The sequence below is a fragment of the Lissotriton helveticus genome, chromosome 3_2 (genome assembly GCF_964261635.1).
Source record: "Lissotriton helveticus chromosome 3_2, aLisHel1.1, whole genome shotgun sequence".
Classification (NCBI taxonomy): domain Eukaryota; kingdom Metazoa; phylum Chordata; class Amphibia; order Caudata; family Salamandridae; genus Lissotriton; species Lissotriton helveticus.
The window spans coordinates 462,826,286-462,850,345 of NC_136062.1; the positions used below are offsets into that span (position 1 = coordinate 462,826,286).

The following is a 24,060-nucleotide window of genomic DNA, read 5'->3' on the forward strand; positions in this document are numbered from 1 at the left end:
AAATTCGCTATTTTTTTGCGATTTCTTAAAATTCCTTAATTGTGATTAGCAAATTGCTAATCGCAATTAAGGAATAATTTCCCTTTCATTTCTATGGGCCAGGAGGCCCATAGGAATGAATGTGAAATTATTCTCAATTTGCGATTAGCAATTTGCTAATCGCAAATTGAGAATAATTTCAAGGGTGCAAGGGTGTCTTAAGGACACCCTGCTGCACCCCTGAATTTGACATGTGTGCGCATATGGCGCACATACATGCCCTAAGGGCATGTATGGGCGTCATATGGCACCTTTAGAATTTAAAAAAGTGCATTTTGAAAAGAATTTGCCAATTACCACCAACTACAAGTTGGTGGTAATTTGCGGATTCTTAGTCAAAAATTGCAACACTGAAATGTTTAATACATTTCAATTAAGAAATCGCAATTTGCCATTTCTTAAAAGCCTCGCAATATTAAGGAATCGCAAAATTTGCGATTCCTTAATATTGCGAGGCTTTTTGCATGATACATTCCAAATCCCGTTTTTTTGTCGCAAACGCTGCTATTTTGCGAATCGCAGTGTTTGCGACAAAAAAACCGGATGATACATCTGCCCCAAAGTGTGTTGAACACTTTCTGCGATTCCTAGGGGATCGCAAGTGACCTACCTCATAAACATTCATGAGGTAGGTTGCAATGTGCAACCCCCCAGGAATTGCAAAAATCAAAGGGACAGTGGCTTGCTGGGGTCAGCAGACCCCCCTGTCTGTGATTGCTTTTAAATAAAGCAATTTTTTTTTGTAAAGTAGCCTGTTTGCCTTAAAGGAAAACGGGATGCTTTACAAAAAGAAAAATGAAAACATTTTCTTTCATTTTTATAAGAGTAGGCAGTGGTCCGTGGCACCACTGCCTGCTCTTAAAAAATGCTTTTACAAACATTCACAAAGGGGAAGCGGTCCCTTGGGGGCCCCTTCTCTTCTGTGAATGGGTACTTGAAGTAGGTGGTTTGCTGCGAATGCTTTGCGACCGCATTTCGGTCGCAAAACATTCATACATACTGATGCAATGAGGTATTAGGAAGGGAAGTCCTAAAAACCCCCCTTCCTAACAGCAAAACGTAATCCTATTTTGCGATTCGGTAACATGTTACCGAATCGCAAAATAGGCTTTGCTACATCTGAAAAGTATTTTTGCTTTTGCAAAGGCCCGTTTGCGAACTCAAAAAGGATTGATACATCTGGCCCCAAAATCCATTGGCTGGTTGACGGAAATAGAGCGATTTATTGATCGAAAGGCTTCATTGTGTATTTACAACCAGTATCTGAGAAAGAATTTAGAAAGTTACGCATTTTAAGAGCTTCTGTCCCATAAGACAGATGGGCCTTCACATGTTTCCTTGTTTGCCACATATATCCTAGCGGGAATGTGTCTTCTCTTTCAGATACCCGGCATTCAGAGAAGCCCGTGATACCAGACGTCTTCGAGATCATCATGAAAGAGAACAAAGGTAAGAGAAAACCTCGGGCTTCTGGGCGCTAGACTTGACCCTGAGCTCAGATGCCCTCCAGATCATCACCAAAGGCAACCAAGGTAATAGAAAACTTCGGGCCTCGTGGCGCTATACTAGATTGTCAGCTGGTAGCCTGCGCCCAGGTGTCTTCACAATCATCACCAAAGACTACCAAGATAATGGACATGCGGCCAGATTCATCAATGTCCCGTTTTGCGAGTCCTTAATAGCGATTATTAAGGAATCGCAATTAAAGACTCGCAAAACGGGATTCATGTAGAAATCGCAAAATAAATTGCGATTCCTACAGCTTCCTTATTTGCGATTAGCAAATTGCTAATCGCAAATAAGGAATAACTCCCCATTCATTCCTATGGGCCTAAAGGCCCATAGGAATGAATGGGGAGTCAATCCTTATTTACGATTAGCAATTTGCTAATCGCAAATAAGGATGCGATTTCAAGGGTGCCAGGGGTGTCCAAAGGACACCCTGTAGCACCCCTGAAATGAAAATGTAGCCTGATGTTGCACACACACTAAAGTGCATTTTTCTAAGTTTTCGCTATTTACCACGAAGTCAGACTTCACGGTAAATAGTGGCCAGAAATTGCGAATTCACAATTTTTAAAAGGTTCACAAATTGCATTTAAGGAATATCTAATTGAGATTCCTTAAAAGGGATTCTTCGCTTTCTCTAACAGCGATTTTTGCATTTGGGATGATGAAATTAGCGCTCGCAAAGGGCCGGATTCTCAGAATCCTGCCCTTTGCGAGACGATTTTACAATGATGAATCTGGCTGTAAATCCTTTCTGCAGGGTCACTTCAGATTCTTGCCTTCCTCTGTCATCCTGTTCTTAACCCATCAGAATTTAGGACTGTGTGAACGTTTTCCCTGCTGCTCAGTGGTAAAGTGTTTCTACTTTCTCCCTAAAACATAATAACATTGGCCTACACGTAATTTACTTATAAATCCCTGGTGCTATGTGTGTCCAAGGCGTAGCATAACACAACACATATTTGTAAAGTGCACGTTCACCCATAGGTATCTTGGTGCTGAATAACAGATATTCATTGTTATCCAACTCAATGGAACTCATTTTATCAACCTCAGATGAAAGGCTGAGTGGACCTGCCAGGATTTGAACCTGTGACCATAAGGTGGAACACAGGTCCCTGGAGTGGACGCTTTAGTCCACTAAGCCACCAGACCCCTATACATTAATCTCTACTACTCGGCAGCAGAAAACTAAATTAGGCTTTTAAACATGTCTCGGGCCTGCCACTGCATCTGTAGAGCAGATGGAAGCAGCCATTTTGAACTGGTCTTAATACACAATCTTTTATATTTATATTTTATATTTATATTTAAGTTTGTAGAGCGCACAGCTACCCGGAGGTTTCCCGGCGCTAAGAACCAAATGAGGAAAGTAAACCAGCAGAAGAGTGACTCAAGAAAGCGGATGTCTATTGGTTAAATGACCATGTTTTCACATCCCTGCGGAACTTAAGGTAACTAGGTTCAATGCGCAGGGAGAGAGGAAGAGCATTCCATGGGGAGGGGGCCAGATAGGAAAAAGAGCGGCCACCCATTCTGGCTCTTTTAATCCTGGGGGACCTGAAACCTATGCTGGTTAGACGAACGGAGGGTGCGAGGGGGGCAGTATTTGTGAACTAAGGTTCTGAGATAAAGTGGAGCCCTACCTGCATTGATTCTATGCATAAAACAAAGGGCCTTGAACCTAGTCCGGCTTTCGATATGGAGCCAGTGAAGGCTTCGTAGAGAGGAAGATGTGGAGGACTTGTAAGGTAACTTACAGAGTAGACGTGCCGCCATGTTCTGCACAGTCTGAAGTTTACGAGTTAATTCCTTGCAAGCCCCCAGGAAAAGAACGTTGCCATAGTCCAGTCTGGATGTAATTAAAGCCTGGACTACGGTTTTCTGTGTTTCCTGAGGTAGCATCCAGATGATCTTTCTAAGCCACTTAATGATAGTAATACAAGTGGAGGAAATTTTGACCACATGTTGCTTCATAGACAACTGGTCGTCAAAGATGATGCCAAGGTTGCGTGCAGTTTTGGAGGGGACAGGGAGGGTGCCCATTTGTGGTGGCCATTGTTGGGGCCCCCATAAGGTGGTATTATGGCCAAACAGAAGGAGTTCTGTTTTTCCCCCATTCAGTTTAAGTTTATTGACATGCATCCAGGTGGCAATGTTGTTAAGACCTGTGCAAAGGGATGATGGAGTGGAGTAATGGCCCGTAGAGAGTGAGTAGATGATCTGAGTGTCATCAGCATATGAATAAATGGTGAGCCCAGCTTGCTCAGCGATGGTGGCTAGCGGTCTGACATACAAATTGAAAAGGAAGGGGCTCAGGGGTACGCCGTGTACAGATTTATGAATGTTGGAGAAAGATGAAGAGGAAAAAACTTGAAAGGTACGATCAGAGAGAAAACTGGTGAGCCACTTGAGGGCTGAGCCAGTGATGCCGGAAGATTTAAGAGCGTCAAGGAGGATGGAGTGGGAAACCGTGTCAAAAGCGGCACTTAGATCGAGCAATATAAGTGCCACGGTTTCCCCTTTGTCCACCCGGCATCGAATGGACTCCGAAACCCCCAGTAGTGTCGATTCTGTTGAAAAACCTGACCTAAAGCCCGATTGGGATTGATGTAAAATATTCCTTGATTCAACATGTTTAGTCAGTTGTGTATTAATGTGTTTTTCCAGATTCTTAGAGCAAACTGGAAGAAGTGAGATGGGACGGAAATTAGCTGGATTGTTGGGATCAGCATTAGCCTTTTTCAATAGGGGCACTATCACGGCATGTTTTCATGCAGTGGGGACCTTGGCTTCTCTGAGGGAGGTGTTGAGCAGTTCTAGAATTAGGTTAAGGGAAGAAGTATCTAGGGTTTGTAAAACTTGTGGAGGGATAGGGTCCATTGGGGAGCCAGATTTAATATTGCCGATGATATCATGGAGTGTAGTGATGTTGAGATGATCCCAGGCAAGGATCTGCTGCGAGGGAGAGGGGTGTATATGTAAATGCTCAGATACTTCGGGCTCACAAAAAATGGCTGGCGTCGACTGCTCAGAGGATGGATGAAATGGGGGTGGGACTCCAAAGTCGGTGTAGATAGTGTCAATTTTAGAAATGAAAAATTCAGCCAAAGTATTGCATTGTGTTGCATCTAGACATGGGGCTTTGGGCTGGCAGGAGGCACCCGAGAGTTCCTGTACAACTGTGAAAAGCGCCTTAGGGCGATTTTGTGCATTTAATATGGTCAGATTGATATATTCTGCTCTGGCTGTATTACAGCGTGAGTGATACTTAGCTACGGCTATTTTATACCGCTGCTTGGAGCAGAGGTCGTAGTGGACGCGCCACTTCCGCTCGAGGTTTTTACAGATAGTTTTTTCCCTTTTCAACAGGTCAGTAAACCACGGGGCGGGAGGGTGGTGCAGGTTGTACTTCTGCTTGCACTGAGGAAGACACATGTTAACAGCAGAGGTGAGCCAGCTGTGGATAACAGCCTCCTCCTCGATGCTGGTAACATTGGTAAGGGGCCTGGTGTTCTCGAGACAGGAGTTGAATTGATTGGAATCCAGGTTCTTCCAATTTCTAGTTACCCTTGGTTCAGTGGGAATTACTGGGGTTTTAGAGGATCTATCGATTTTGATGGAAAAATCTACCATTAAATGATCAGACCAGGGGATAGATAGGGGAGGCCTACATATTATGGTATCTAAATTAGAAAAGATGGGATCCAATAGGTTCCCTGCCTTATGGGTTGGGCCTGAGTTATGAAGGGTGATATTCAGCGCTGCTAGGTCCAGCAATAGATTGGTGCTGGTGGGGCAGGATGTGTCGTTTAGGTGTATGTTTAGGTCTCCAATGATCAAGAAGTTGGTGGCGTTAATAAGTATGGGTACTATATGCTCTGGGAGGGCGGCGGCCCATGGGCTGGCAGGGCCTGGGGAACGGTAAATGAGAAACCCGCAGAGAGTATAATTAGGAGATATTAATAGTTTAAACAGGCCTGCTTCGCTGTTTGGTATATCAAGGTCCTCCCATTTGCAGGAGTATGTTCTTTTAAAAACGATAGCTATCCCTCCACCCTCTTTTCCCACTCTGTTTTTTCCTAGGTAGGTGTAGTTGTCAGGGAGGGCAGATGCAATGTCGGGCCCAGAGCTATCATTTAACCAAGTTTCTGTGAGAAACAGGGCGGCTGGTTGGGAGGAAGTGAGTAGGTCGAAGATGTCTCGTTTATGTTTGGTTAATGACCTGCAGTTCAGACTGATAAAGGAGAATTCTTGGGAAGAGTCTTTTTGTTTGTGCTGAGACTGATGCTGTGGAAAGTTGAATGTAGCTTTCTTGAGCATAGAAGGGGGGGATGAGAGGGAAAGGTTACAGTACGGGCAGGTCATTGGGGCTTGATGACAACACAAGGGTGTGTTCTGCTGGCAGTGAGATGGCCTGAGATTTAGGAGAATATCGCTAGAGTATATGAGAGGTACAATGGGACGTTTGGCGGCATGGGGACTAGCCCCTGGCCCCGTATGGTCGCGGACGGGCGCAGACGGGCTGGACTTTTGTGCGACTTCGGCGCTGCGCGCGTCCTCTGCGCGTCATCTAACACATTGGTTAAGAAGGGAGTCGGCAGAATGCAACTAGACCACTCCCCCCTTCCGCCGGAAGTGTGTCAGTCGAGCAAAATGATAGGAAGACCTCCCTCCAAAACCACGAGCTAAGCTCGGGGTGGAACGGGGAGTGTGAAGCACACCCAGTGAACACAAAATGCGATAAATAAAGTTTTGAAAGGCAAAGTAAAAAGATAAAAAACGGAGCGCAGTGCAAGCACCTAATTCGTGCCCCCTGCTCTCTCACAGCAGCGTTGGTAATCAGGGACAAGAAGAACACTGCTACGATTTAAAATTAGTAGTTAAGAACTTAACAGCAGTTCGAGCACCTAAATCGTGCATTCTGCCAAGCAAGCTAGCGCAATAAATGATTAGGTTCACAACAGCGCGGCACACACTCGTACCCTCAGCTGGTACAAATATAGTATATTTCGGAACTGATGCCATCCATTTAAAAACATATAGAGGGGTGGAATAACACACTTAAAAAGAAATGCATTCTGGGAAATAAAGTCCTCCCAAACACATTTCAAATCCATAGCATAGAAACATTTGGTAACAACATACAGATACGTATCATGTCAACACCACAGTACTACTATTATTAATCTAAGTGTATGATTGGCCCACTCTGGTATATTATTTGAAGGATAGTGCTAATACAATCAAATTAATGAAAATTAAACTAACATTTGTGTGGTACGAATTGAGTAAATCGAATCAGTTCGCTGGTTTAGTTCATTTAGTGAATATTCAAAGAATTATATACCTTGGTTCATACTAGTATGTGACACAGATAATGACATGTACAATCCTAATTTTGATTTAAAGACTTAGGGCCCGATGTATCAAGCCTTTTTGAGTTCGCAAATGGGCTGATTTGGAGAATCGGCCCATTTGTGACACAAAAAATGCTTTTCAGATGTTGCAGAGCCTATTTTGCGATTCAGTAACATGTTACCGAATCACAAAATGGGATTACGATTCTCTATTAGTAAGGGGCATGCTAAGGGCATCCCTTCCTAATACCGAATCGCATTGGTATGTATAAATGCTTTGCGACCGAAATGCAGTCACAAAACATTTGCATTTTTGCACCTACTTCAAGTAGGTGCAAACACATTCGCACATGGGAAGGGGTTCCCAAGGGACCCTTTCCCCTTTGTGAATGTTTAAAGCATTTTTTAGGAGCAGACAGCGGTCCCACAGACCCTTGCCTACTCTTAAAAAATTAAAGGAAAAAAAGAATGCTTTATTTAAAAGCAATTACGGACATGGTGGTCTGCTGACCCCAGCAGTCCACCATCCCTGTGATTTTTGCAATTCCTAGGGGAGTCGCACATTGCGACCTACCTCATTAATATTCATGAGGTAGGTCATTGGCTGTCCCTTAGGAATCGCAGAAAGTGTTCAACACACTTTCATGCATGCCATTTTGAGATTTCCTAATTGCAAATCGCAAGGAATCGCAATTAGGAAATTTAAAAATGGCGTCTTCACACATCTGGCCCTTGATCAATACAAATGTGTGGACGAAGAATTACACGTATTCTAGGGTGGTGACGGGGTGAAATGGCTGCCGCTAACAACATGTGTGATGTCATTGCTGGTGTTAGCTGAGAGAAGATATGAAGCACTTAGAAGACAGTTGACAATCATACAGGTTACTAGGAAATTCTGTCTTCATATGCTCGATGTTATTATAGTAAGCCAGAATTGCTTTCAGTGGTGCCATAAATAACTCCTTCTATGACAAGAGTGTGGTATATAAATAAATAATACCGGATCTATTTTTGAATGAATGAATGAATAACAGATAGCTCAATAAAATAAGAGTCAAGATTCGAGGTAGTAGGAGTTTCTGCAGGTTTATTACAGCATAAGGACAGGATCAGGACAACCTGCATCGAACAGAGGTGACAGGGCCCAGCAGGACAACTGGGGCCCAGCAGCTGCCGGGGCTTGATCTGGGATGAGCGCGCTAACTTTTAATAACAATACATGGACTTATATACATAGCGCAAACACATAGCATTACATTGCAGTAGGCGTAACAGTGGGTGGAGCAGAAGGCGTGACGCGTAGCAGTCGCGAAAGATAACAGTAAAAAGAGGTGTAACTGGGAGTATACATAGACATGTGATGCAAACGTAACAGAATATGTCATGAATGGGCGGAATCATTGGAGGGGGCTACCTAAGGAGCCGGGACCTCTAACCTGGTGGTGCGCGAAAACTGGCAATGACGTGTTACTAGGAGAAGCTGGGGGCTATGAACTCTGTGCTAGGAGCAGAGACTAGAGTCTGGAGGGTCGGAGCGACATGTACCTAAACCCTATCTGGTATCTGGTGTTTAGGGAACATGTTGATATAAACTAGAAGTCATGAGGGGAAAGGCTAACTGACTCTAAGACTGGAGCATGCATTATTCTACATGTAGTGCGTGATGAAGAATACTAAATGACCATTTAAATACAGTATTTCTCTAACGTGGAGCCGAATAGGCTAGACAATGACGGAAACTATTGATGCAGTTCAGTAGCTTAGGAATGCAGAGAAGGAGGACTGAACTGATAACTGGAACTATAACATACTTTTGGCAGACTCAAAGGCAGAGCCAAGCTGCACCGGGCACTGCGAGGCAGGAAGTAAGTGAAGGGTCGAGGATACAGGTGGGGGCTGTATCGCTCCTCAGCGAGGCTTTCAGGAGACAGGAGCTGAATCTGATGTCCGGGCCCTTTTGAGGCCTGGAAACGGGGACTTTATTATGGAATAACGTGCACACTGAGAAACGTGGCAACATTACTTTACATAGGCCTGATATTCGTAGTATTCACGAGGACTGGAAACTGACATATCAGAGGTGGACACAACTGTAATTGCGTCTTTAATCGGACATGGGGAATAACATATGCATATTGGTCATGCACACATAACATATGATGTATGAGGCGTAGGGACACAGAACATGGCAAAATTTACTTTTCCACATTCCCTCCTTGTCACTACGTTTCCATCAGGAAACATCAATTTTCATGATACCATCTATCATTTCATACAGTACCATTTGCTCGTCTCGAATTGTCTTGGAACGGGATTTAGAACGGGGCTTGGGACTAGGAATACAAGAGGTAGCGCACATGCTGCAAATCGCAGGGCCACATTGTATACAGAGGCAGCAGCTAAATATGATCGCTACTGCAATACCTAGAAAGGACAGGACTTTCCATCCCCAGGCGGAAATTATATTCCAGAACCAACCAGACCATGTCCAGGTGCCTGGATCTTGGTGTAACAGATGGGCAATTTTATGGAGTCTGGTTATAGCTGAATAAACAGACGGCGCGTTATTTGGAATGAAAATACAGCAACTAGATCCGATGACTCTACAGGCCCCGCCCCTATCGGCCAGTATGACGTCAAGGACGAGACGATTTTGCAAAACGACAAATCTCATAGCAGATTGTTCTTCGGTTAAGTTACCTAGAGCAGAGGCAGTCTCATTTACTACAGCTTCAAGGGTTCTTGTTAACCTACGGATCAGTTTACTATTCTGGACAGGTCCTACAAAGAAGAAGAAACCTTTATTGAAATCTGTATACTGTTCTAGAGTAGTTTCAGTATAATCGACAATTGGGGACTCCCTTCTATGTCTAATGTGTACTAGATGTGTATTTCTGTGATAATCAGATGGGGCTAGGAAAACAGGTGGCAGTAGGAAAGCAATGTAACAGGTTCCTTCCCAATCGAGGGGCAGACGAACATATGCAGTTTGACCACAAATAAAATAAGAATGACGTGAAGCTTTGAAAACAGATTTCCCACTGTCACTATACTTGATAACAGTAGTACAATCACTATGTCCTACGTGTACGGAACCATAACTACGGACACATAATTCGCCTTTTACAGGTAGTACTGAAATAGCAGGTAAGTCTGGAGTAGTATCAGACTGAACATTCAGGACCATGAAATTCGACGAATAATTACCTAAATTATATACTTCATTTTCTAGATCTAAACCTATTCTATGGGGGAAACCTTGCTTGTCTGAGAAACATGTACTGTTAAGAAAAGACATATCTGTTGAGGATGACGTTAACGTGGACCATGCTCCACACGAACCATTGTGTGAGAATGGATAAGGAAAGAGTGGCAGAACTCCCTTCGGTGTCTGGAAAGGGGGGAGTCGACCACACACCCAACAATTAGTGGCATTGCTGGTCTGGTGTGAATAATGTAACATACGGATAAATGTGTTGTTGCGCATAGCAAGGCGGTAAGAATATTCGTGAGGAGGCAGATCACTAAACGTGTGCTCTACTGTAGCATTAGCAGACATATTAGCATGAGGAACTGGAAAATACAGATAGAACGCATAGCTGGTGCAGGAAATCAAAATGCTGATGAATAATACGAAACTCAGAAAAACGATACATTGAATTGAACTTCGACTGACTCTCTCACTATGGGGGTCTATTTTATACATGTCAGAAACAGTCTAACCGTTTCACCTAGGGGAGGACTTATACAATCAAACTGACTGACTTATTTTACTAGACCTGAGCTTTAACTTATACTCCTGCTGCGGAGTTTTCTCTAACCAGGGAGGGGTTGTAATAATGTCTTTTGCGGGACAGTCCTTTAAAACAATGTCTTGACAGTTTTTAAAATCCTGGGAATCCTGGGAAATGTTCTTGGAGACGGGTTTCAATCCATTGAAAAGTTTTACATGAGAAAGATGGACCCACCCCTTCCTGCCTTCCAACTTGACGGCAGTACGGGTGGTCAAGAGGACCTGACGGGGCTCCTTCCAACGTGGTTCCAGCGGACTTGATCTGTCGAAATTCCGGACCATCACTAGGGAACCTGGAACGATTTCATGCGGTGCCACCTCGGTATTGCCTGGAAATGCGGCAGCAACCTGTGAACGACATGAGTTGAGGGCAGACATCAAGGAAGCTAGGTAATCTGTCAGCATATTACATGAAACATCGGTAATACTTCGGGGTCTAGGAGTACCCCACATGTTAGGGGGGCGGCCGAATACGACCTCATACGGGGACAGACCTGATCTGGAATGTGCGACCATGCGCATATAAAACAAAGCGACTGGCAGAGCTACTAGCCAGTCCACACCTTTTTCTTTACAGACTTTGGCAATACGGATTTTCAGGGTCTGATTATGTCTCTCAACTAGACCGGCTGCTTCAGGATGGCGTACACAATGGAACTTCCACTGGTACCCTAACAACAGGGAAACGTGCTTCATGAGTTCAGATGAGAATGGCTGACCGTTATCAGAATATACGACTCTAGGGAGTCCGTATCCAGGGAAAAATTCACGAACCAACTGCTTGGCAGTGGTCGCGGCTGTGTAATCTGGGACTGGATATGCTTCTGTCCACCTGGACAAAGTGCATACAACTACAAGGACATACTTGAAACCTCGACATCGCTCCATCTGAATATAATCCATCTGGAGGACCTCAAAAGGGTGGTCAGGGGGCTGGAAACCACCTTGTTCCACCGGGACACTTTTACCTGGATTGAACTGACAACATATCATACAGGTACGGACTTTCTGTTTGGCTGCAGCTCGTAAATGCTTGTTGAACCAAATGTTCTGGATACTGTCTAACATAGCTTTTTCTCCTAAATGTGCTGGACTATGTGCGGTATTGATAATGACTTGAACCATAGAATCGGGGAGAAACCATGTGGCTCTACCCTTCGTTAACCATCCTTGATCTGTCTGGACCCCTCCTTGTTCAGACCATTTCTTGATTTCTTCGGAAGTAGCATGTAACTGGATATCTATGACATCTTGAGTAGGGTCCTTAACTGTCATGCATGTAATCGGATCTGGAGTATGTGTCATGTTAACTGGAATGTCTGGAGTCTGTGCTGTAAGCTTGGCTGTGCGGTCTGCTAGATCATTACCTTGGGAAATAATGTCAGTAACTTTCGTATGTGCTTTGCATTTCATGATAGCAATAGATGTCGGTAAATGTATGGCATCTAACAGGGCTTGAATAAGGAGACCATGCTGAATCTTGGTTCCATGAGAAGTCATGAAACCTCTCTCCTGCCAGAGCACTCCGAAGTCGTGTACAACTCCGAATGCGTAACGTGAATCTGTGTAAACATTAACTTTCAGGTTCTTGGCATGTATACAGGCTTGTGTCAGAGCAACTAGCTCTGCTGCTTGAGCAGACAGAGTGTCAATACGGTGTGTTTCAATAACTTCGGTGTCAGTAGTCACTGCATACGCGGCGACTAGTTCTCCTGTACTAGTTCTCATACATGAATGTGGGACTTGTACTGTCAGGGAAAGCCCTAAAACTATGGAATCACTTTGTCTGATTGCTAGTGCTGTGGCTGCAACTGACTTGAGGCACGCAGGCAACGCCTGGGCGACTGGATCTAATGTGCTCGAAAAATAAGCACAGGGCTTGTATTGTCCTGCTTGATCTTGTGTGAGAACAGATAATGCTGTACCTTCACGTTCAGTAACGAAAAGTGTAAAAGGCTTACTGTAGTTCGGTGTAGCTAGAACTGGAGCTTGACATAGGGCTTTCTTTAACTCATTGAAACTAAGTGTATGTTCAGATGTCCAAGGGAGGACAGTCGATACGGCTGCCTCCTGTGTCGTTAACTGTATCAGTGGCTTGGCTAGAAATGCATACTGGGGAATCCATTGTCTACAATAAGAAGTAAGGCCGATAAAGGCACGTACCTCCTTCTGGGTTCTGGGCTGGGGAAGACTCGCTATTAACTGGATACGGTCTGGTGTCAACTGCCTACCCCTCTTGGACAGCAAGTGTCCTAAGTATACCACTTGCTGGACACAGAATTGAAGCTTCGAAGGTGACACCTTGTGCCCCATCTCGGCTAGGAAATACAGGACTGTAAGTGATGCTCGCTCGCAAGCACGTTCAGAACGGGCTGTGATCAGGAGATCATCGACATACTGGAGCAGGGCAGTGTCAGTTGGCATGTGAATATTATCAAGTTGTCTCTTAAGTGCTTGACTGTAAATACTAGGGCTTTCTGTGAAACCTTGAGGAGCGCGTGTGAACATATAGCTCCTTCCATTTAAACAAAATCCGAAAAGAAACTGGCTGTCTGGATGAATGGGAACACTGAAAAATGCATTCTTGAGGTCTATGACAGTGAAAAACATGGCTTCGGAATCAATGGCTGTTAACAGGGAAGAAATGTCTGGAACAACTGGGTACTGAGGAATAATACATTTATTAAGCTCTCGTAAATCAATCACTAATCGATATACTGGGGGTGCATTTGGATCAGTACGTTTCATGACTGGAATGATCGGAGAATTACATATATTGGAGTCAGTTTCTACAACTACTCCTTGAGCCATGAGCTCGTCAATAATTTTGGATAAGGCTGCTACAGCCTCAGGTGGCAATCTGTACTGTCTGATTCGGGGTAACACTACACCTGGTTTGAGAGTCACACGATGGGGTGTGATTTGCATGTAACCTACATCAGTTGGACCTTGCGCCCATAAGTGCTGTGGAACATTAGACAATCTTGAATCAAAATCTCGTAATACATAGTGACCCTTGAAGTCACGTAGGAACAGACGTATTCCCTCTGGGGAACAGCAAATAACTGCACCTAACTCTTTCAGTGTCTTAATGCCTAATAGATTTTCTGGACATGACTTAGTAAGTAACAGATCAGTAGTGCGGGATAATGGACCTACTTCTAGAGTAACTGGCTTTGATATCTCATTAACTATTGGTTTTCCTGAAAATCCAAGGGAAACATTTCTGGAGCCTGAGAGCGGAGCCCCTGGAACTTCGGCATGACTAATTGTGGTCCTACTTGCCCCTGTATCGATCAAAAACTTTCTGTCTTTCCCTAATACCTGACTATGAACATAGGGACCTTCTTGATCTACAGGTATCTCGATGAGAGGCAAGCCTACCTCCCTCTCTAGGCTGTTTCATGAATATGGCTGGTACTCTGGATACTCAGACTGTGCATACTGGTACATCTGCGATGTAACGTGCTGTGTTGCAGCAATAGGCTGCGGTGCGGGAACTGTCTGTTGTGCATTCTGTAACTGAGGAATCTGTGAAACTTGTTCTTGTCTAGGCGGACGTGGTCTTTCTTTAGTCTTACCAGTAGCTATGTTATGTTTCAGGACTGCACACTCATTTATAAAATGACCTGGCTGTTTACAATAATTGCAGTTCCCTTTAACGGGAGCTGCAGGATGACTGGCTTGATTCGGACCCCTCTTCTGACTGTCTTGAGGAACAGATTGTGCAACTAGCACTTTCATTTTCGTGTCTTTCATACGTTTTCTCTCGTGTTCTTGCTCTTCCCTGATTCTATTCTGGTGGTACTGGAGCATCTGGAGCATCTGGGACGGAGTATTTGCTTGCCAGGTGCTTTCGACTTTCAAAACTCGGTTTTTAATTTGTGGACTTGAATTCTCGACTAATTTAGTAACGAAAAGGTGAGGGTATGACTCACTACTTGTCTTGAGACCACTGTTGATACTGAAAAATTTTTCAAATCTAGAATAAAAATCACTAATATCTTCATCTTGTTTCTGTTTACAGGCTGAGATTGCATCCCAGTCTTCTTTTCTTGTTGTCAATAATCTGGGTAAAACTTGAATCAATAATTCTGGTAATTCTTTACATTTATCTCCAAGACCGGTACCTGGTACTCGTGCCTTGTCTTCAGCTTCTAGAACTGCCCAATCGATCTTTTTCTCTCCCACCTCCCATTCCTTTTCCTTTAGCTTTTCATACACCCCTGCGGGTAGCAGGACTTTTAACATTTTAATGATATCTGGGTAAGTGTATTCTCCCATACGGAGCATGTCTTTTAATTCTCTATGGAACCCTGCTGGATCTTTGTCATGACAGGGAATTAATTTCTTCATTTCAAGAAGTTCCATCTTTGAAATCGGAGTGTATACAAACACTCGTTGCATTTCGCCACCCGTCCCTCTGACTGGGTGGACTTCTCGTAACGGATTCTGTCTGTCTATGTAAAATGATTTACTTTCTGGGGGTGAGACATGAACAAAATGCGGGTTCAAAAACGTTCTATATTTGTGGCGCTGTTCTAGAATGACACTAATTAAATCGGTACCCAGACCTCTCCATCTATACTGGAGTAACTCGTTCAGGATATCGTGTAACGGGCCTGGATCAGAGTGTTGACCCTCATACAGAGTAATGAGGTACTGGATCATATACATACCCACCAGTCGTTGCTCGGCTGGGGGCAGTTTCAGAAACATTTGTGCCACTATTTCGTCTGGAAAAGTGGTAGAATCAGTAATCCATCGGACTGCTGATCGGGCTAGTTCTTGTTCATGCATGGTACTTAATTCACTATAACCGATTCGTGATTTCAGAATATGATCGGTAGCTTGAAATACTTGTTCTAGGGAACCTTGTTCTGGTGCTGGATGATGGCAAATAGACTTGTGTTCTGGACGTAAATGGCGATCTGGAAATCTAGATTTTCCTACATACGCTATTCTGGCGGGATTCTCGTCTTCCTCTTCAGGATCAGAGATACTTTCTTTCTCACTTACTTGTGCTGCTTTACGCTGTTCGTGTATCTTTATTATTTCTTTACGGATTTTCTTGTACATACTCTCCATGGCACCGACGGTCTTGTGCTTACCCTCAGCTATATTATCACTCCACCTTGTCAGGATTCTCATCTCGGCGGAATCTTTAGACGGGTAATCTTGTTCTCTTATTAGACAATTGATCAGGAACTTTAATATCATGAGCTGGATCTCGGCTTTCCTTTGAGACATAATCTCGCCAATACTTTCTGGATCATCCCCTGTACGGATGAAACGATATATTCTGTCTAGATCTTCTTTCATATTCGGCAAGGTGACTAGATACTCGGTCACTCTCCTTACACGTAAGGAATATAAAACCATATTATATTCGCCTGGAACTGGATCATAGACACATTCGTTAAGGGTTTGCCTGATTTCTGTAACAGACTGATGTTTGGGCGTGCGCTGTAACGCTTGAGCATGTAATTCGAGTAATGTTAAACGCTTGTGTGGCGGCGGGGTTTGAGGAAGACCTCCTCCTGCGGCCCCTAAACTGGAATCGTCGACTGACATTCTTCGTCCTGGCAGGGTCGGTAATTGTAACGTGGACTGGACTTGTATGGCGGACTGGACCGGGGGAGCTGTTAAGGGCACCCCGGTGTCTGGAGGAGCGGGAAGTGCCTGATTTACAGGGACTGGCGGAGCGCGAACAGGATTTGCATATTCTGGGACTGTGTCGTCCAAGTAGGACGAAATAAAAATATCAGCTGCGGTCGGTTTATGACGTAGCTTGGTCGGAACTAATGGTGGCGGGAAATTACTGGATGCCTCTGGGGTCGCTTTTGGCAAACCTTCGGCAAGGAGAGGATACATACCCTTAATAAGGGCATGCCTCTGTCTGTCTGACTGTTCGGTTTTGACTCGTTCACCTATCTCGATTAATTCTCTTTCTTGGGCTCGTTCCTGGGATTCTCTACTTAACTCTGACTTTCTGACTTCTTTCTCGGTCCTTCTATGAGCTTCCTTACGCCATAACTCGATGGCATCTTTCTGTGACTGTCTGGCTTTCTTTTTCCATAATGCTTCTTCTACTCGCATGATACATTCGGCATCCCATGTACCCGATACGGGCCATCTATACTTTTCTTCTAACTGTTTGGTATACTCTACCCATAAATCTAGATACATTATGGCGCTTATGCCATGTTTCTGATACATAAAGTGACCTGGACTGTCCCTGGGCGGGACAGGAACTGCTTCTTCCAGCAGACCCTTTCTAGTTTTTAACTGACGTAACTTGGAAAAGAGCGGCATGACTGAACTGTAATCTGGACACAATACAATACACAATAAAAACACGAAATCACATCACACTCATACCACAACATTAAAATACATAAAGAACATTATAAATAACAGTTCGAGCAGAATATTACCTGAAATACTGAAAACAGAAATAGAACAGAATTTCTCGAGAACGGAACAGACTAGAGTTACTGGATGCACTGCTGTAACAGTACGGAACATACCGGTCCCATAAAGGGACGCATCAAGACCCGTATCCACCTAGGTGAACACTTCGTTTGTGAGTCTGGGCACCACCAACCCACGCACCAGGAGTCAATTTAGATTGGTCCTGTCTAGATACTACCCCAGCAATGGTACTCACCGGGCAGCACGGAACGGAAGGCCTCGGACGGGACTGGACGACGGACGACGAACTTCGGACTTCAGTTACAGGTGGGCCTCCGGATACCTCGGACCTTGGACTCTCGGCTTGGGCTCTGGTCGGGACTCGCCGCGTTCCTCCACCGTCTCGTTCGGATGCTGGACCGCCTCCTCCGTCTCCTCCGTGGGCCTGAGGGACACTTGGAGCAGAAATATCTGCCAGTGCACGGTATGGTTCCGTCACGACTGCAGAGGGTCAGGGGGTCGGCGTGGCTTCACCGACGCGTGGGGAAAGGGCAAGTCCCTATTCGGGCGCCATTATGTGGTATATAAATAAATAATACCGGATCTATTTTTGAATGAATGAATGAATAACAGATAGCTCAATAAAATAAGAGTCAAGATTCGAGGTAGTAGGAGTTTCTGCAGGTTTATTACAGCATAAGGACAGGATCAGGACAACCTGCATCGAACAGAGGTGACAGGGCCCAGCAGGACAACTGGGGCCCAGCAGCTGCCGGGGCTTGATCTGGGATGAGCGCGCTAACTTTTAATAACAATACATGGACTTATATACATAGCGCAAACACATAGCATTACATTGCAGTAGGCGTAACAGTGGGTGGAGCAGAAGGCGTGACGCGTAGCAGTCGCGAAAGATAACAGTAAAAAGAGGTGTAACTGGGAGTATACATAGACATGTGATGCAAACGTAACAGAATATGTCATGAATGGGCGGAATCATTGGAGGGGGCTACCTAAGGAGCCGGGACCTCTAACCTGGTGGTGCGCGAAAACTGGCAATGACGTGTTACTAGGAGAAGCTGGGGGCTATGAACTCTGTGCTAGGAGCAGAGACTAGAGTCTGGAGGGTCGGAGCGACATGTACCTAAACCCTATCTGGTATCTGGTGTTTAGGGAACATGTTGATATAAACTAGAAGTCATGAGGGGAAAGGCTAACTGACTCTAAGACTGGAGCATGCATTATTCTACATGTAGTGCGTGATGAAGAATACTAAATGACCATTTAAATACAGTATTTCTCTAACGTGGAGCCGAATAGGCTAGACAATGACGGAAACTATTGATGCAGTTCAGTAGCTTAGGAATGCAGAGAAGGAGGACTGAACTGATAACTGGAACTATAACATACTTTTGGCAGACTCAGAGGCAGAGCCAAGCTGCACCGGGCACTGCGAGGCAGGAAGTAAGTGAAGGGTCGAGGATACAGGTGGGGGCTGTATCGCTCCTCAGCGAGGCTTTCAGGAGACAGGAGCTGAATCTGATGTCCGGGCCCTTTTGAGGCCTGGAAACGGGGACTTTATTATGGAATAACGTGCACACTGAGAAACGTGGCAACATTACTTTACATAGGCCTGATATTCGTAGTATTCACGAGGACTGGAAACTGACATATCAGAGGTGGACACAACTGTAATTGCGTCTTTAATCGGACATGGGGAATAACATATGCATATTGGTCATGCACACATAACATATGATGTATGAGGCGTAGGGACACAGAACATGGCAAAATTTACTTTTCCACAAGAGGACAACACTGTTGGAATGTAAAACACAGGAAACCATTCACAGTAAACATTATCAGCTGCAATCACCCACTGTCCTTGCCTGTGTACTGAGGCCTTTTTTCAGTGATTAGGGTCATTCGTTTTCTTAAGTAGGTGTGTAGGCCATTGTTTGATGTTGTATCTGAAATGACCACATCTTCTCCACCAGGATGAATTCGTGTATCTTTTAATTTTTTTCTTGACATTGCACTTTAGGTCTAAAATCAGCATCCTTCTCTTCCATGTGCTCTTGTTCCTTCTGGTTTTATAACAGACACTGAGTACTGTCCCTGTGCTTTACTGTTGTAGGCAGCTCACAGCTGGTACACGAAGGGGACATTGCCATCCGTCCAGGCCGCAGTGCCCTTGTATGTCCAGACAACAGCTGCTTCTGGCCTAAATCCAGTGATGGGACCGTCCGTGTGCCCTACACCCTCAGTCCCACTTACAGTGAGTTCACTTTTACACCAAGTCTCAATATTGTCTTTCATGGATACCTTTCCCCGTTGCTTCCCCTTATGTCATCCTCCCCCTTTCCTCTGTTGTCCCTCAGGTGCCCAAGATCTGGCTGCCATTACAGATGCAATGAGTGAGTTTGCAAAATTGACCTGCATCCGCTTTGTGACCCGCACGGCAGAACCAGATTACCTCCAGATCATGCCTGTGGATGGGTAAGAACACAGGGTACCCTAAGTACTGATCCTACATTGAGCTTCACACAGGTAGGGCACCATCAGATAGACTCATTACCTCTTGACCCTGCTTGTGGATGAGTAAGTGCACTGGGCACTCTAGGGACTGCCCCTACATTCAGCATCACAGCATATCTATCACATAGACTCATTACCTCCAGATACTGCTTGTGGTGGGGGAGAGGGAGTGTATGTGCACAGGGCACCCTAAGCACTGATCCTAAATTCAGAATCACGCCAGACCCATCACATAGCCTCATTGCCTCCAGTTCCCACCTGTGGATGGGTAAGAGCACAGGACACTCTAAAGACTGATCCTACAGTCAGCAACACACTAGAATGGATCAATCACACAGACTATGTGTGATCTTCCCTGATAGTAAAAGTACAAGGCAAATAAACGTGCATGATCTCCAGATCTCATAGGACCCAAGGTAGAACACTTTGGCACCTATTTATGAAAATAGTGGCACAGGTCACCACAGCCAGTCACTTTGCTGCACTGCCCTGTCTCACTGGGAAAAATCAGGAATATGCAGTGTTTAAGCAATGCAGCACATTCATGTCCTTCCCCCATGCTATGGTACAGGGGTGCCGGTGTTATAGGCAGGATTGTTTTTGTGAAGGAAGGGGCACCTTCCTGCAGAGAAAAAACATAGGGGCGTGTTTCTCTTTCTATGTGTGCTGCAGAATACAGTACACATAGAAAGAGGAACAACACAGGAGAAACAAATATATTTCTCCTTGTTATGCCTCATCTGGGGAAGCGTATTTTTCTGGGCATTCCCAGGTTTAACAGGTTTGGTAAATCTGGGAATGATTCAAAAACCATGAGGTTTGCATGGAGACACCCACTGCAACGTTAATGGAATGCCTCCCTTGCACAGGGTTAGGCAACACACCGATTTGCACTGCGTTGCTTACCTTCAGATTTATGAAGCCTTTCTAAGGCACGCAATATGGCTTTGCATGGCTATATAAATGTCTTTCACATGCTTACATTACGCATGTACCACTTTGTGTGGTACAAACGTGATGCAAGGCTCTCATAAAATTGCCCTTCGATCTTTACACAGCACACTTAAGATGCTTCGAAGGGGGTAAAGGTAGTGATGTGAATATATCTACATTCACCACTGTATTATAGCGGCATTGGAAAAGTCTCTCTTAGAGATGAAAGGTGGTTGTTATTCCAAGTTTGAATTGCACTGTGTCCCTCGAGATCAGTGTCCCTCCTGGGCACTCATGAAAATCATTCCTTAATTTATTCAAAAAACTTCTTAGAGAAAATTTCTTTATAGGTTGATATCCTTCTTTTATTTGTTAGTTTTGTTGTAAATTCTTCACATTATTGTTTTCATAATGTTCAGGCAAATGGCCCGGTGGCCCAATGCCTTTCGGGCTTAGCCCTTCCTCAGGGGCCGTGTAAATTTCGGTAAATAACCAAGTACATTATCAAATCATATGTTCGTTCAAAATACATGTGATACATGCGTTAACTCTTTATAATGCGTTTGTAATCATGCAAAAGGGTAAGATGGGGAGATTCCAGGGTAATTCATCAAGTGTAACGCGTATTAACGTATTAACGTCATGCATGTTTAACGGTGAAGGTGACTGAAAAGCGAAGAAATTCGTGAACGGGAATTACCGGCGGTGTGTTACTGTGTGAAAATAGGGATGTGAAAATTTAGAGGCGGTACTGTTTGTAACTCGTGCTCCCATATGGATTGTGAAATACATGCAACTATTGCTCAATGGCGCATATGACCTAATTCGGGTGTGAATCTTGTCCTTGAAAACGCTTACTGCGCGGATGTAATAAAGGTGACACAGGGTCAGGTAAACTGGTCAACTTGATAGCGAATTCACTTGTTATTCCAAGTTCACACCCCATTGTGTTTTCACTTAAGCTAAACTTCCAATGGGACATCTAGCCTCAGGGAATCCCTTTCCTCCTCTGTGACTTAGGGCTGCAGTTCAATAATGAGTGATACGAATAATACTGAGACCTTCAGATTGGTAAACCGGATATGTGGTCCTCTCACTGTTGGTCTAACTTCTTTGATATCCCATAAATTCCAGCAGAATCAGTCCACAATCTGGGAGTGATATTTAATTCCAATTTATCTTTTATTTTTCAAATCTATCCACCAGGTATTTTATGTTAAAAGTACTCCAGAAGTTTGCCCACCTTCTGCCTTTTAACTCCCAGAAGATCTTGGTCCAGTCCTTGACATTAAGTCGACTGTATGTTTGTAACTCAGTCTAAATGAGTCTTCCTGCGTTCCGATCCACAGATTACAAATTGTACAAAACCCAGCAAATCAATTGATTCACAATGCACCCAAATGGGACTATATATTGATATGTATATCTTCAGGTTATATAGATGTTTAGTAAAGAATAATATGGCAATACTTTATAGCTTTTTAGGTCAATATAAAAAAAACTTGATAACATGGTGCAACACCCTAAATGAGCAATGAATTTACATGGGCTGAGACCTATAAGTTACTGATCATCCATGGGATGTTGATTACCACCTAGAGGCCCTCCATGGTTTGTGGTGTCTCAGTTGAATGACCATCCATGTTCTGTGAGATCTTACTGAGGTATCCCCAGGGGTTGTGTTCTCTATGTGGTAGACCCCCCATGGGCTCATTATTGGGCATCATGACCCCTTTTGTGTTGTGGAGTCACAGTGAAAGAACCCCATGGTTTCAGGACTGTTGATGACCCTCTTTGTCTTGTGGACACACAGTGAAAGACCCTATATAGTTTGTGGATTTTAAATGATAGACCTTCCATGGTCTGTGGGTTCTCAGTAGGAGATGGTCCTCCATGGAATGTGAGCACTCATCAAAAGGGCTGTCCATGCTCTGTGGCGTCTTAGTGATAGATCCTCTACTGAGATATGACCCTCAATGACTGAAAACTCCCTGTGGGAGATGCCCTCCATGGACAATAGAATTTAAGTGAAATACATTTCAATAGCAGTGGACTCTCAGTTTCATGGACAGTGGACTCTCAGCGAAAGACTTTCCAAGTGTTGTGAACTCAGTGATGAACTTTCCATCGGCTTGCACATCTTTGTAAGAAATAATACCAAATGTTTTTGACTTCTCAGTAAAAATGTACCATAAGGGCCCGTGGTCTCTGTGTGGGAGATCCTCATTTCCATAATTTCTAATTAGAATTTTAAACTATTAATGCTGAGCCTACACTGGGCTATTAATAACTTAGAGGTTCTGATTTTTGGATTCTGTATGCTTTGTTTATTCTCTAGTGTTGTGATGTGGCTCCCACTACTGAGTTCTCCATGGGTCTGTCTATGTGATCCTCTTATTGTTTCAGCATATGGTGTATGTCTGTCAGTGAATCATATGACCCTCAAATATAATCTGCTTTGGATGTGTTCACTCACTGAAGCTGCAATTTCCTAGCTGACAAAAGTGATCCTTGGCAGTTGTGTGGTAGCCACTGAAGTCTGATAGTTTTCTCCCGTTGTTTTGAATAAACTATTAAGATTTTCATAAGGTTTCTTGGGCAGTCAAAGGTTACTGGGCAGTATCAGTGGTTGGTGCTTACTGCGCCACATCAATGGTCTGCACTGTCATTTACCAATGGTATTCCAGGCCCACAGATTATATTGCACAGCAACTGAATAACTAATTGTTAGAAATGTGGTTTCTGGTTGACTGGGGGGAGTGCCCTGGTCAAGCAGTTACCACGGTCCTAGGCAGGGGAAGGCACCATTAATCACCAAATTAGCCAGTACTCACCCTCTGGTAGCTTGGCACAGAGCAGTCAGGTTTAGCTTGAAGGTGATGCAAAAAGTATTTGTGCAACACTTTAAACAGTAAAACAGTGAAAACACCACACTTAAAGATCCCACACCAGGTTTAGAAAAGTAGAGACTATTTTAATAAATAAAACTAGACCAAAATACCTAAAATCCAATCAAGGAAACTGAGATTGAATTTGAAATATTTAGAGAAAAATTGTGCCAAAAAGAAATAGGCGATACAAAAGGGGATGATGGACGGAGCGTTTGAGCAAATCAAACACTCACCCCCAGTCAACTGATCTGAGTTTAATCCATCACCATTCTTTAGCCCACTCAGCCACCCCATTTCAAACATGGCTATATGCAAATCAGTCTGACCCTGTGCCTCATGGGAACAGTACAGCCCGAACTGCCAAGCCATGTCTCCCATGGACCGGAAACAAGCATCCTGGGACCGGTTTCGGATTCATAATCCTCATCAGCCAGGCTATCTTGAATCTAGTGGCCAAGTGAGCAAGGGACTCACGTCTGAGCATACCCTGCCACACTTAGGGCGAACAAAGCGATATAAAAGGGGATGATGGACGGAGCGTTTGAGCAAATCAAACACTCACCCCCAGTCAACTGATCTG

At 44.2% G+C, this 24,060-nt stretch overlaps 1 protein-coding gene across 1 annotated transcript in view; it reads left to right on the plus strand.

Annotated features, from left to right (window-relative positions):
* The window catches only part of LOC144826168 (embryonic protein UVS.2-like), a 177,308-nt gene that overhangs the window by 23,366 nt on the left and 129,882 nt on the right, over positions 1-24,060 (plus strand). The window contains 3 exon segments of the mRNA XM_078684562.1: positions 1,423-1,488; positions 19,256-19,396; positions 19,500-19,617. Coding sequence (XP_078540688.1) covers positions 1,423-1,488; positions 19,256-19,396; positions 19,500-19,617 — 325 coding nt within the window.